At 38.8% G+C, this 14,888-nt stretch overlaps 1 protein-coding gene across 1 annotated transcript; it reads right to left on the bottom strand.

Moving 5' to 3' along the window:
• Positions 1-886: 886 nt before the first annotated feature.
• On the bottom strand, positions 887-3,052 carry LOC117317475 (extensin-3-like). Its single transcript, XM_033872285.1, has 2 exons — positions 1,839-3,052; positions 887-974 (listed from the first exon to the last, which is right to left on the bottom strand). Exons 1-2 carry the CDS (start codon positions 3,050-3,052, stop codon positions 887-889), a joined length of 1,302 nt encoding a protein of 433 aa, XP_033728176.1.
• Between the last annotated feature and the right edge of the window lie 11,836 nt (positions 3,053-14,888).

Raw genomic sequence — 14,888 nt, forward strand, 5'->3', positions numbered from 1 at the left:
TGATGTTTTATAATATTTCTATGATGGGACGTATATCGACTTATATGATGTTTTATAATATTTCTATGATGGGACGTATATCGACTTATATGATGTTTTATAATATTACTATGATGGGACGTATATCGACTTATATGATGTTTTATAATATTTCTATGATGGGATGTATATATCGACTTATATGATGTTTTATAATATTTCTATGATGGGACGTATATCGACTTATATGATGTTTTATAATATTTCTATGATGGGACGTATATCGACTTATATGATGTTTTATAATATTTCTATGATGGGACGTATATCGACTTATATGTTTTATAATATTTCTATGATGGGATGTATATATCGACTTATATGATGCTTTATAATATTTCTATGATGGGACGTATATCGACTTATATGATGTTTTATAATATTTCTATGATGGGACGTATATCGACTTATATGATGTTTTATAATATTTCTATGATGGGACGTATATCGACTTATATGATGTTTTATAATATTTCTATGATGGGACGTATATCGACTTTTAAGTGGCTTTAAAACCTTTCTATTGTGACGTATATATCGACTTATATGATGGTTTATAATATCTCTATCATGTTGTATAAATCAAATCTTACTAGGTTTCTTTATATTTCTTTTGCCTGTTATACCGATTGTAATCAGCATGTTTTGTATTTTTTAACGTCCTGTCAACAGTAAGGATATATTACTTCTCTGTTTTACTGTCTATATACAGGCCGTTATTGAGTGAGCATTGTAATATTTCTGTTGTATTTTTTTACACTGATTGTCATATAAGCTTTGTGATATTTCTAGTGTGTGGTTACACTGATTGTCATAAGTACTATATATTTCTGTTGTATTTTTTACACTAATTGTCATATAAGCCTTGTAATATTTCTATCATGTCATGTACACTGGCTGTCATAAATATCTGTTTTTTTATGGTGTTGTGTAGCCTGATAAGCATAAGTATCGTAATATTTCTATTATGTATAACCGAATCCTAGATAGGTTTATCATATATTTTATTATGCTGTATACATACCGACAAATTTAGTGTGCGTAATGTTTTTTTTATTATAATGTACATACTGATTTATTTTCGGCACTGTGTTTTATATTGCAGTCAGTAGTGCCAACTATTGGGGTTGCAAGATTTCATATATGATGTCTTTGCCGACATTGTGATACCAATAAACAATTGGATATTGTATTGTTTTTCGGGACTGGAAAACCCGTTGTCGTTAGGAGGATAGGAAAATGCTTTGTTGCTTGAAGGATAGGAATATGCTGTGTTGTCTGGAGGATAGGAATACGCTGTGTTGTTTGGAGGACAGGAATACGCTGTGTTGTTTGGAGGACAGGAATACGCTGTGTTGTTTGGGGGGGGGGGGGGGGGGCAGGAAAACGCTGTGTTGTTTGGAAGACAGGAATACGCTGTGTTGTTTGGGGGGGGGGGGGGGCAGGAATACGCTTTGGTTTTTTTTGGGGGGGGGGGGGGGGCAGGAAAACGCTGTGTTGTTTGGAGGATAGGGATACGCTGTGTTGTTTGGAAGACATGGATACGTTGTGTTGTTTGGGGGACAGGAATACGCTGTGTTGTTTGGGGGGGGGGGGGGGCAGGAAAACGCTGTGTTGTTTGGAGGATAGGAATACGTTGTGTTGTTTGGAAGACATGGATACGTTGTGTTGTTTGGGGGACAGGAATACGCTGTGTTGTTTGGAGGACAGGAAAACATCGTGTTGTTTGAAGGACAAGGAAACGCTGTGTTGTTTGGGGGGGGGCAGGAAAACGCTGTGTGTTTGGGGGACAGGAATACGCTGTGTTGTTTGGGGGACAGGAATACGCTGTGTTGTTTGGGGGACAGGACATCGCTGTGTTGTTTGGGGGACAGGAATACGCTGTGTTGTTTGGGGGACAGGAATACGCTGTGTTGTTTGGGGGACAGGAATACGCTGTGTTGTTTGGGGGACAGGACATCGCTGTGTTGTTTGGGGGACAGGAATACGTTGTGTTGTTTGGGGGACAGGACATCGCTGTGTTGTTTGGGGGACAGGAATACGCTGTGTTGTTTGGGGGACAGGACATCGCTGTGTTGTTTGGGGGACAGGACATCGCTGTGTTGTTTGGGGGACAGGACATCGCTGTGTGTTTGGGGGACAGGAATACGCTGTGTTGTTTGGGGGACAGGACATCGCTGTGTTGTTTGGGGGACAGGAATACGCTGTGTTGTTTGGGGGACAGGAATACGTTGTGTTGTTTGGGGGACAGGAATACGCTGTGTTGTTTGGGGGACAGGACATCGCTGTGTTGTTTGGGGGACAGGAATACGTTGTGTTGTTTGGGGGACAGGAATACGCTGTGTTGTTTGGGGGACAGGAATACGCTGTGTTGTTTGGGGGACAGGAATACGCTGTGTTGTTTGGGGGACAGGACATCGCTGTGTTGTTTGGGGGACAGGAATACGCTGTGTTGTTTGGGGGACAGGAATACGTTGTGTTGTTTGGGGGACAGGAATACGCTGTGTTGTTTGGGGGACAGGACATCGCTGTGTTGTTTGGGGGACAGGACATCGCTGTGTTGTTTGGGGGACAGGAATACGCGGTGTTGTTTGTAGGATAGGAATACGTTGTGTTGTTTGGAAGACATGGATACGTTGTGTTGTTTGGGGGACAGGAATACGCTGTGTTGTTTGGGGGACAGGACATCGCTGTGTTGTTTGGGGGACAGGAATACGCTGTGTTGTTTGGGGGACAGGAATACGTTGTGTTGTTTGGGGGACAGGAATACGCTGTGTTGTTTGGGGGACAGGACATCGCTGTGTTGTTTGGGGGGACAGGACATCGCTGTGTTGTTTGGGGGACAGGAATACGCGGTGTTGTTTGTAGGATAGGAATACGTTGTGTTGTTTGGAAGACATGGATACGTTGTGTTGTTTGGGGGACAGGAATACGCTGTGTTGTTTGGAGGACAGGAAAACATCGTGTTGTTTGGAGGACAAGGAAACGCTGTGTTGTTTGGGGGACAGGACATCGCTGTGCTGTTTGGGGGACAGGAATACGCTGTGTTGTTTGTGGGGGGGGGGGGGGCAGGAAAACGCTGTGTTGTTTGTGGGGGGGGGGGGCAGGAAAACGCTGTGTTGTTTGGAGGATAGGAATACGTTGTGTTGTTTGGAAGACATGGATACGTTGTGTTGTTTGGGGGACAGGAATACGCTCTGTTGTTTGGAGGACAGGAATACGCTGTGTTGTTTGGAGGATAGGAATACGCTGTGTTGTTTGGGGGACAGGAAAACGCTGTGTTGTTTGCAGGACAGGAATACTCTGTGTTGTCTTTAAGACAGGAATACGCTGTGTTGTATGGGGACAGGAATACGCTGTGTTGTCTGGAGGACAAGAATACGCTGTGTTGTTTGGAGGACAGGAATACGCTGTGTTGTTTGGAGGACAGGAATACGCTGTGTTGTATTGGGGGACAGGATTACGTTATGTTGTTTGGAGGACAGGAATACGCTGTGTTGTTTGGAGGACAGGAAAACATCGTGTTGTTTGGAGGACAAGGAAACGCTGTGTTGTTTGGAGGGGGGCAGGAAAACGCTGTGTGTTTGGGGGACAGGAATACGCTGTGTTGTTTGGGGGACAGGACATCGCTGTGTTGTTTGAGGGACAGGAATACGCGGTGTTGTTTGTAGGATAGGAATACGCTGTGTTGTTTGGGGGGGGGCAGGAAAACGCTGTGTTGTTTGGAGGATAGGAATACGTTGTCTTGTTTGGAAGACATGGATACGTTGTGTTGTTTGGGGGACAGGAATACGCTGTGTTGTTTGTGGGGGGGTGGGGGGGGGGGCAGGAAAACGCTGTGTTGTTTGGAGGACAGGAATACGCTGTGTTGTATTGGGGACAGGAATACGCTGTGTTGTATTGGGGACAGGAATACGCTCTGTTGTTTGGAGGACAGGAATACGCTGTGTTGTTTGGAGGACAGGAATACGTTGTGTTGTAAGGGGGACATGGATACGCTGTGTTGTCTGGAGGACAAGAATACGCTGTGTTGTTTGGAGGACAGGAATACGCTGTGTTGTTTGGAGGACAGGAATACGCTGTGTTGTATTGGGGGACAGGATTACGTTATGTTGTTTGGAGGACAGGAATACGCTGTGTTGTTTGGAGGACAGGAAAACATCGTGTTGTTTGGAGGACAAGGAAACGCTGTGTTGTTTGGAGGGGGGCAGGAAAACGCTGTGTGTTTGGGGGACAGGAATACGCTGTGTTGTTTGGGGGACAGGAATACGCGGTGTTGTTTGGGGGACAGGACATCGCTGTGTTGTTTGGGGGACAGGAATACGCTGTGTTGTTTGGGGGGGGGGGGCAGGAAAACGCTGTGTTGTTTGGAGGATAGGAATACGTTGTGTTGTTTGGAAGACATGGATACGTTGTGTTGTTTGGGGGACAGGAATACGCTGTGTTGTTTGTGGGGGGGTGGGGGGGGGGCAGGAAAACGCTGTGTTGTTTGGAGGACAGGAATACGCTGTGTTGTATTGGGGACAGGAATACGCTGTGTTGTATTGGGGACAGGAATACGCTCTGTTGTTTGGAGGACAGGAATACGCTGTGTTGTTTGGAGGACAGGAATACGTTGTGTTGTAAGGGGGACATGGATACGCTGTGTTGTTTGGGGGACAGGAATACGCTGTGTTGAATTTGGAGGACAGGAATACGTTGTGTTGTTTGAAGGACAGGAAAACGTCGTGTTGTTTGGGGGGGGGGGGCAGGAAAACGCTGTGTTGTATTTGGGACATGAATAGGCTGTGTTGTTTGGAGGACAGGAATAAGCTGTGTTGTATTGGGGGACAGGAATAGGTTATGTTGTTGGAGGACAGGAAAACGCTGTGTTGTTTGGAGGACAGGAAATCGCTGTGTTGTTTGGAGGACAGGAATACGCTGTGTTGTTTGGGGGAGGACAGGAATATGCTGTGTTGTTTGGAGGACAGGAATACGCTGTGTTGTTTGGAGGACAGGAATACGCTGTGTTGTATTGGGGGACAGGAAAACGCTGTGTGTTTGGGGGACAGGAATACGCTGTGTGTTTGGGGGACAGGAATACGCTGTGTTGTTTTGGGGTGGGAGGAAATCGCTGTGTTGTTTGGAGGACAGGAATACGCTGTGTTGTTTGGGAGACAGGAATACGCTGTGTTGTATTGGGGACAGGAATACGCTGTGTTGTTTGGAGGACAGAAATATGCTGTGTTGTTTGGGGGGGGGGGAGGAAATCGCTGTGTTGTTTGGAGGATAGGAATACGCTGTGTTGTTTGGGGGGGGGGAGGAAATCGCTGTGTTGTTTGGAGGACAGGAATACGCTGTGTTGTTTGGGGGGGGGGGGGGGGAGGAAATCGCTGTGTTGTTTGGAGGATAGGAATACGCTGTGTTGTTTGGGGGGGGGGGGGAGGAAATCGCTGTGTTGTTTGGAGGACAGGAATACGCTGTGTTGTTTGGAGGATAGGAATACGCTGTGTTGTTTGGGGGGGCAGGAAAACGCTGTGTTGTTTGGAGAACAGGAATACGCTGTGTTGTTTGGGGGGGCAGGAATACGCTGTGTTGTTTGGAGGACAGGAATACGCTGTGTTGTTTGGGGGACAGGAATATGCTGTGTCGTTTGGGAGAGAGGAATACGCTGTGACGTTTGAGGGACAGAAATACGTATTTAGGGGGGGGGGGGGCAGGACAACGTTGTGTGTTGTTTCGTAGACATGAATACGCTGGAGGACAGGAATAGCATTTGCCTTGGCTGTTACGAAGATGAATCCCCATACAAGCACAATCGCTATCTAACAACCACGAAAGTTGACAAACGAATGACACAGGAGTTATCCATCTTCCACTATATTGCTTGTGAATTGGGCACTACTGACATGGAAACTACGTCTCGTTGTAGTTCACTGTTCCAGAGGTAGCATGCGTTTTTCTTTTTATTGATTTAACGACAGGTATGCGAGCGCATCAACACCAGACGCTTACCACCCTTTCAAACGTATGTTGCCATTGTTCATATCATATAGGTAACATTAACATACCGTCAATACAAGTCAAATACAATTGTTTCTCGCATGCAAACTGTGTCAAAGAAATGCGGTTGTTTGATCCTTTAATGTTATTCAGGTAAAAATTCTTAACGGCTCATCAACACGATAAAGGTCGTTGGGGCAAAAAACAGTGAGTAAAATGTGGAAAAGACGAGACGACATATATCAAACGAAACATGTCGAAATGTAAACATAGATTGTTACACTCATGACTATTTTTTTTTAAATAAATCTATAGTTACTTAAATCTTGTGATGAAGATCAACAGCGTTTACATAGTTACAATGCTTGTTTAAATTTGTGTTCAAAGGTGAAACCAATAGCATGGGCTGCTGTAGAGAATATTAAAGCGTCATCTAGAAGCCGGCATCCAAAGACTGCGTTTGTCGTAACTTGATCCGTTAATTAATAATTTGGTTAAATGTCCTTTGACAATTAAATATTTTACATCACTGAAGGAAACTGTGCACAAAATAACATAATTATGTAAAAATATACGAAAGGAAAACTAAACAAAAAACGTAAAAAAAACTATCTACAATAATGAAAACGACACAGTACTATCGTTTGGAAAAGACATTGCATCAAACGTAATGATAGTTGAATATAAAACCTTGCCTGTTATCAAATGATATTCTTACACTGACACGACGTTATGTGAAGCACAATGAGCTACTTCAAGTTGAATTACATAATGATAAACTAATATCCATTGGTTCATGTTCTTCATTGTGATTCCTGATTTTAAAAACTGTTCAAATGATGCAAATGTGTTAATTACATACTTTGGTATTAAGAGAGTCTGGTTTGTAATTTCGTAGAACGTGTCGTACGTAATGTATCATAACTTGGCTAAACATTGATCCATTTTCCCCATAAGCTATGTCAACGTGCTTATTTTCTTATCGTTTGCGAACCCAAATGATCTGTACTTGTTGCAGCGGTGATAAATATAACGTGACTTTAAATAAACATTCTATCAATAGGAGTTTACATAGTTTTTCCTGCCTTGTGTTTATCATTTTACACTGACAACTATGGTGTGAAGCAGACTTCCAAAGCAAATCAGCGGTGAAATTGTTAGCTATTATAGTATATGTATGTATGGTCGAAAAAGAGGTCCTTAATGGTCATCCGACTGATCATGTTAGAAAATAGTTGGCGTGGTTGTCGGGTCAAAATTCAACTAAGACGAAAAATAACAACACCTTGTCTGCTTCCTTTCGATAACATCCTCGACAATTTTCAGCTCAATGGCACCAGCGAAACTGAAGTATTTAAAACTGAGGGTGCCATCTTGGATCTTTAAAACAACACTTCGTTAGAACCATCTCAGGATCACTTCAGGCAAGAATCTCACTGGCGGGACATGAGGGAACGCTAAAATGTAAACATGATATGCTATTTAATTAAAATGAATAAAATTATAAACCTTACCATATCACAGCTATAATGCGATTGCTACGAAATGGATAATCAAAAGTATTGTATTTAAAATTGATTATATATAACATAGTAACACAAATGACGAAGGAAGACAACTTTTTGACTCGTGCTCTGACCAGGCCTCGAACACACGATCTACGGAACCCAATCGCCTAGCCAGAAATACCCGCAGCTTATACCGCTGCACCACATCGGCGTTCTTAAAAAAGAACGTTTCAATGGCGCAGTGATGGTCGGCCCGACACCCTGACATGATCATTGTGGAAGTCATTTATAAGATGATATGAATACCTGGATCGTAATGTATTTACATACATGGATACGAATTGTACATATGTTATAAATATTTCTCTCTGTACAACTACGACAGGAAATTCAAATCTATATCTTCGGATCACCAACACATAGTGTATATGATACAGTGTGCTAATAAATAGATATATAACATAGTAACACAATTGACGAAGGAAGACAACTTTATGACTCGTGCCCTGACCGGGACTCGAACTCACGATCTACGGCACCCAATCGCCTAGCCAGAAATACCCGCAGCTTATACTGCTGCACCGCATGGATACGAATTGTACATATATTATATACATTTCTGTCGGTACAACTACGACAGAAAATTAAAATATATATCTATATATATATTAATTCATTATCACACTAAATCTCATATATAACAATAGTAAACTCCTGTTTGAAAACGTTTGATTTATTATTTATTTGTATACTAATCGAGTTCGCTTCTTTAAGTATAATTCAAATGATCACCTGAAGGAAATAAACGTTCTTGTGTTCGAATACCATACATATGACATCTTAAATGTTATTAAAATGGAGTTTGGATGTAGAAATTGAAATGTATGAAGATCAATTATCCTACAACTTATTGTGTATACTTGACGGGATTTCATATTTTAAAAATTGTGGATTTAATTTTTAATTTTAGCTGATAAATAATTTAGCATTCATTTACATGCAGCATAAGTGAGAGTCTTACAGGGACATTAGAAGTAAAACGCTGTAATTTGAATATGTATGCATGGGTCGATATGAAGCCAAACGTTATACATTCCACTTTTAACATATTCAACGAGCAACGAAACAAGAAACGTTTGCGGACAACAACCGACTGTTTGATTGATTGATGCTCTCATCAACTAAACAGAAATATAGTTTATACTTCTATTTACAATATATCATTTTAAAAATAACATAATTCAAAATCAGTCCTGTCAATTTACATTTCAACCTTCATATAATTGCAACATAAGTTGATTTATGTATGATGCTATAGAAAAAAAACGAAAAGAACCTTTCAAAAATGTTTTCACCCTAATTGGATTCAGGAAAAAAATCATAACTGCTAACTGGACAAGCTAAGAAATGTTATATCTAATTTGTGGGTAATTCTACATATGGGATGAATAACTATATTAAAAGACCAGTCCATTTATAACACAGACTAAAGAAAAAAACTATGGCATCAAAAAAAGATTGTACATATTCGCTTTTTGTCAATATTGCATAATTAAGATGGAACAAAAATAATTATCAATATTGTCAATACTAGCCAAGAATAATTGCATTGAAATATGGCATATGTATTAAATTATCTTAAGTAACTGGCTTTGCTTTCAGTGCCAAACATTTTCAAAATTCTGTAATTCACTAGATACATGTACGTATTGTAGCTGTTTATGTTTATGATAGGTCATTACTTCGTGACAAAAGACCTATCTTATAAAGAGCTTACTTTATATTAAAGGTTGATACACATTTGAAACAATAACATTCTCTATCGGAGATTGGCCAGGACTACCTGGCAGGTTGTCATTGACTCTCCCCACTCGACGAGTCACTTAAAAAGGATAATTTACAATCTTAGATAGTACCTACTTCTAAAACACACATCTTGGACCTACCTAAATAATAACAACACTTTGTCAGGAAAAACTAATGATTCTCTCTAGTGGAACTTCAAAAAAAGAAGTTTAAAATAGATGTTGTTCAGGAAAATCATGATTGCGCAATTATATTACAAAATGACAGCCGTGTCAACATTTCAACTAAGGTGAAAAATAACAAAACTTTGTACACTGCTTTTCAATAACATCTTCACCACATTCAGCTGAATGGCACTAGCGGTGCTGGAGAATTTTAAACTGTGTTATTTTTACATTTCGGACAGACACAAAATATTAAAACACTTAGATAGGACCTCAGGATCATTTCAGGACCATCTCAGGATCATTTCAGGCAAGATTGAGCTTAACAGACGGGAAAAAAAGTTTTAAATGTATTTTTGTTGTTAATTTATTTCATCAATTAAAATGAACATACTGATAAATGTTACCAAATAAAAACAATGATAAGATAAAACCGAAACGGTTGTCACAAATATTGTATTTGAAATTGTATGTACATGTATATCTATTAATGTATTATCACACTAAATCCCAAAAATACAGATTGTAAAATCCTTTTTTAAAACGTTTGATTTATGATTTATTGGTATACTAAACGAGATCAATTCGTGATAGTTACTACAATTCTTAATTATTTAAATGTCAATATTGCTTTCGGTTCCAAACCTCCAGTGCCTATTTATACCTGTTAAATACGTCATCCCCGTGTATGTTATTGGTGCGTATAGTTCAAATGATCACCTGAAGGAAGTAAACGTTCTGGTTTTCGAATAATATACATATGACATTAAATGTTATTAAAAATCGAGCTCGGAAGTATAAATGGAAATTAATGCAGATTAGCAACTAATTGTGTAAACGAATCAGGAATTCATATTTTAAACATTGTAAATACAAGTTTCAATTTGAGCTAATAAATAATTAAGCATGTCATTTACATGCAGCATAATTGAGAGTCTCACGAGAACACCAAAAGAAGAATTAATTTAAATATGCATGATTCGATATGAATCAAAATGCTATTCATTCCACTTTTAACATACTCCACAATTGCCGAAATATCCTAATACTAAATTCTATTATTTTGATATCAAGAAACGGTTGCGAACAATTTACCGACTGTTTTATTGAACTGATGATCTCATGAACTAAACAAAGTTAGAGTTTAAACTTCTATTTGCAATATATTTTTTTTAACAATACAATTATTCAAAAAAAAGTCCTGTTAATTTAAATTTCAACCTGGATAAATTGCAACAGAAATGAATTTGTGTATGTTCTTACACAAATAAAAGAAAATACATAAGACAATCTTTAAACATTTTTTTCACCCTAATTGGAATCAGGAAAACAGTCATTATGGCTTACTGGACAAGCTAAGAAATGTAATATCTAATTTTCTGGTCATTCTACATACATATGGGATGAATAACTATATTGAAAGACCAATCCAAGCTTAATACAGGTTAAAACAAATCAGATAAATTGAAGCATCAAAGAAAGGTTGAACATATTCTGTTTTTGCCAATATTGCATAAGGAACACTGAACAAAAATAGTGATCAATATCGTTGAAATATGGCATATTAATTATGTATAAATTTTCCGAAATTAGAGGCTTTGCTTTCAGTGCCATATATTTGGAAGTTATATATTAATCATACGCCGGAACTGGGACTCGTTCTGAACTTTAGTTTTTATGAAATAAAATGACTTGCTGACACTCAAGTGATCGATTCAGAAAAAAGGCAATCTTAAATATTAGTTTACAAATACTGTATTAACACCAGATACCACAGCCCTTCATTTTATTGTATGTGAAAAACGCCGGATATATAACAATATAAATATATATACGAAGAATTTAATATACACTAAACGGGATCTATCGGGGATTGGCATGAACCAGGACTACCTGGCAGGTTGTCATTGACTTTTTCCTCAATGAGTAACCTATGTAGCATAATTAACAACCCTAGATAATACCTACTTCTGAAGCACACATCTATCGTGGACAACATGAAAGGAACATGTCGGGTCATATAGAACATCACTTCTGGAAGGGACCGCACACACTCGACATTAAAATAGGTGGTAAAGTAGATGTGGCGCGTTAATTCACGGAAAACAAATGTTTCTCCTCCAAGCATAAGTACCTGCACCCAATATATCTATCCATGTCGGTACTCTTTTTTGAAAGCCTTCTTTTCATTGTAAACATAAAATTCGTCATGATTGCTTCTATTAAAAGCCATATTTGTATGCATTTAAAGGTGTGCCTTGAAAATATTTTGAGAGCAGGGATACCTTTTTTCATACGTTATTGAGGCAAGGGGGTTAGTCCAATTCAACATACAGACACTTGGCTGTGATTTGTATGTAGTTAGGAGAGAGAAGGGCAAGTAAGACAATTAATTTGGAAGGATTCGTTCATACCAGCGAATCACAAGAAAGTGCTTACAACCAGGTAGTAAACAGTCAGAGACGTATATATTTCTCCCTCTCGGACTTGCAGGGGTAAACACTTTTAAACCCCATTCGGACTTGCATTTTTTATTAATAGGAATTAAATAAACATAAAGCAATTTTTCAAATTCTATGTTGACAACTACGAAATAAGGAGACAATTTTGCACCCCCCCCCCCCCCCCCCCCCCCCCCCCCTCCCTTTTCCAGAATTTGACATTGTCGGTCGCGTCTTTACGCCCCTACACCAAGTAGATAAAGACATCATTCTCTACCAGTCGTGAGTACTTGGACCTTCGTCTGTTGATTAGCAATAACGTACAATAGAAATCCAGTCGGATGACAATCTTTGTTTGAGATGTGTTTTTTATGACACCAACGTCGACCTTTATATTAATCCCTGCACAACGCTTATATGAGGGAGGTATGACTACTCACAGGTCATTGATTTAATATCTACAAAAGAGAAAAGCCATAACGCCTGTGAAACTATCAAAGAACAAGTTGTGTACAAGGCAAGATGGCAAGTATTCGTTGGTGGATACCTTGTTTTCAAGTTAACACATTTCTTATTATTTATTTGATTCATTTCCATTAGGTGACTTAAAATACCGACAAATCTTATCGGTATATTGACAGACTGTGAACAGTAGGTCTTATCGGTATATTGACAGAACTGACTGTAAACAGTAGGTCTAATCGGTATATTGACAGAACTGACTGTAAACTGTAGGTCTAATCGGTATATCGACAGACTGTAAACAGTAGGTCTAATCGGTATATTGACAGACTGTAAACAGTAGGTCTTATCGGTATATTGACAGACTGTAAACAGTAGGTCTAATCGGTATATTGACAGAACTGACTGTAAACAGTAGGTCTAATCGGTATATTGACAGAACTGACTGTAAACAGTAGGTCTAATCGGTATATTGACAGAACTGACTGTAAACAGTAGGTCTAATCGGTATATTGACAGACTGTAAACAGTAGGTCTATTCGATATATTGACAGAACTGGCTGTAAACAGTAGGTCTAATCGGTATATTGACAGACTGTAAACTGTAGGTCTAATCGGTATATTGACAGACTGTAAACAGTAGGTCTAATCGGTATATCGACAGACTGTAAACAGTAGGTCTAATCGGTATATTGACAGACTGTAAACTGTAGGTCTAATCGGTATATTGACAGACTGTAAACAGGTGGTCTAATCGGTATATCGACAGACTGTAAACAATAATCAATATAAATAAGATCCAGACGTCATCTTAGGGCAGCACATTACAAATTCAAAGACATAGAAGATATATAACGGTGTCTTCAGTAATACCAAATATATTTCACGAGTGGGGCTAATATTTTGATATTTTTCACGAGTGCGCATTACTGAAGACACCGTTAGATATTCTTTTTATTACATTTTTTATCAACGAAAAACCTACCCCGTATGCTAACTAGGCCTACAGTTCCATAAAAAAGTAGTTCCCCCTGTCCAGGTGCTGACATATATGTCGGGCTTTCTGATTGGTCAATTATTTTGGTATTTTCTAATCATTAATTTGATTCGTCAAATCAGCAAAAGTGATATTTTTCACTAGTAAAAAATACCACCTTTATAGAATGGATAATTTTTGATATTTCACTGGTAAAAATGTAATAAAATACATTATACAAGTTGCGTTTGTCATAGATGTTCTCAATAACAGTTCATTGTTTCTGATATGATTCCTAGGAAATATCGCTAGACTGACTTAGAAACAAGTTGCTGTACAACCTCTTTAACTCATTTACGTTTGTTTTATTAACCCTCTTCCTTTCTTCCCTGATTTGCGTTTAACTTGCCAAAATGTTCATTATTCAAATAAAGCTGGAGTCAAACAGCTGTGCCTCTTTCTCGTTGTGAAATACTTTAACTTGCCGCCAATAAATTACGGCAATATTGCCAATAAAAAAGCTCGTCTCTGTAGATAAACGTCAAATTTATTATACTTGAGACAATGCTGTCTTTGATCCGTCTATGATTCATGTACAGTAGGTTGAGTGGTTACTGCCACTTCACAGCGTCATTTAGCTTTAGCAAATTACGTATTCAGAGCAACAATCGTCCGACATCCAAAGCAAATTAAGATAAAAAAATGTTTAGAGACACCATATATATTTTCTTACAATAATATAATAAATAATGGAGTTTTAAGATTACAATTGATGCTGATATGCCCTGTAGGTACTTTAGGACTTGAAATATTTGGGTTAGATCCAGAATAAGAAGCCGTAATGATACCCGTTTGTAAAGTGGGAGGAAGTATCTATTAAGACAATATGAGTTAATCAAAGAATGAAAACATAGGGGGGACATCAGACGGTACACCTCTCATCAGACGGTACACCTCTTATCAGACAGCTATCTGTAGGACGTACAGCACGATGTTATGTATATGGATGTTGTCTGGTCATAAACAATACTGGAAAACTTGTGGGTGGTCGGGTTGGTAACAAGCTGGCCTTTAATTTAGACAGCTGACCGGTGTTCGATTCCACGATCGGACTTGAAAAGGTACATGTTTCACCTGTCAGACCACGTAAATGTATCAAAGAATATCCTGTTCTCCTATTGTCGCGGGTTCCCTTTTCTCGTGGGGACTAAAAATATATCTATAAAATACACGCAAGTTTTTTGTTGATGTCATTCGTAGACAAGTGATGCGTTCAACAAATAATATTTACATTTACACTGCAGTTCCACTATATAACTTATCAAACTCACTTGAAGGTACGAGTCCATAACTTCCAAACATTATTATTGTGACGTCATAATTGTCACGTCCGTGATAACGAAAGATGGCTGTTAAAACGGCTGTTCCGTCTTTGACGATAATAATTTATTCATTCATCGCAGAAGCGATGTTACTTGATAAAGTCTTTAAGAATAGTTGTCAAATGTAA

This window comes from Pecten maximus, chromosome 19, assembly GCF_902652985.1.
Source record: "Pecten maximus chromosome 19, xPecMax1.1, whole genome shotgun sequence".
Lineage (NCBI taxonomy): Eukaryota > Metazoa > Mollusca > Bivalvia > Pectinida > Pectinidae > Pecten > Pecten maximus.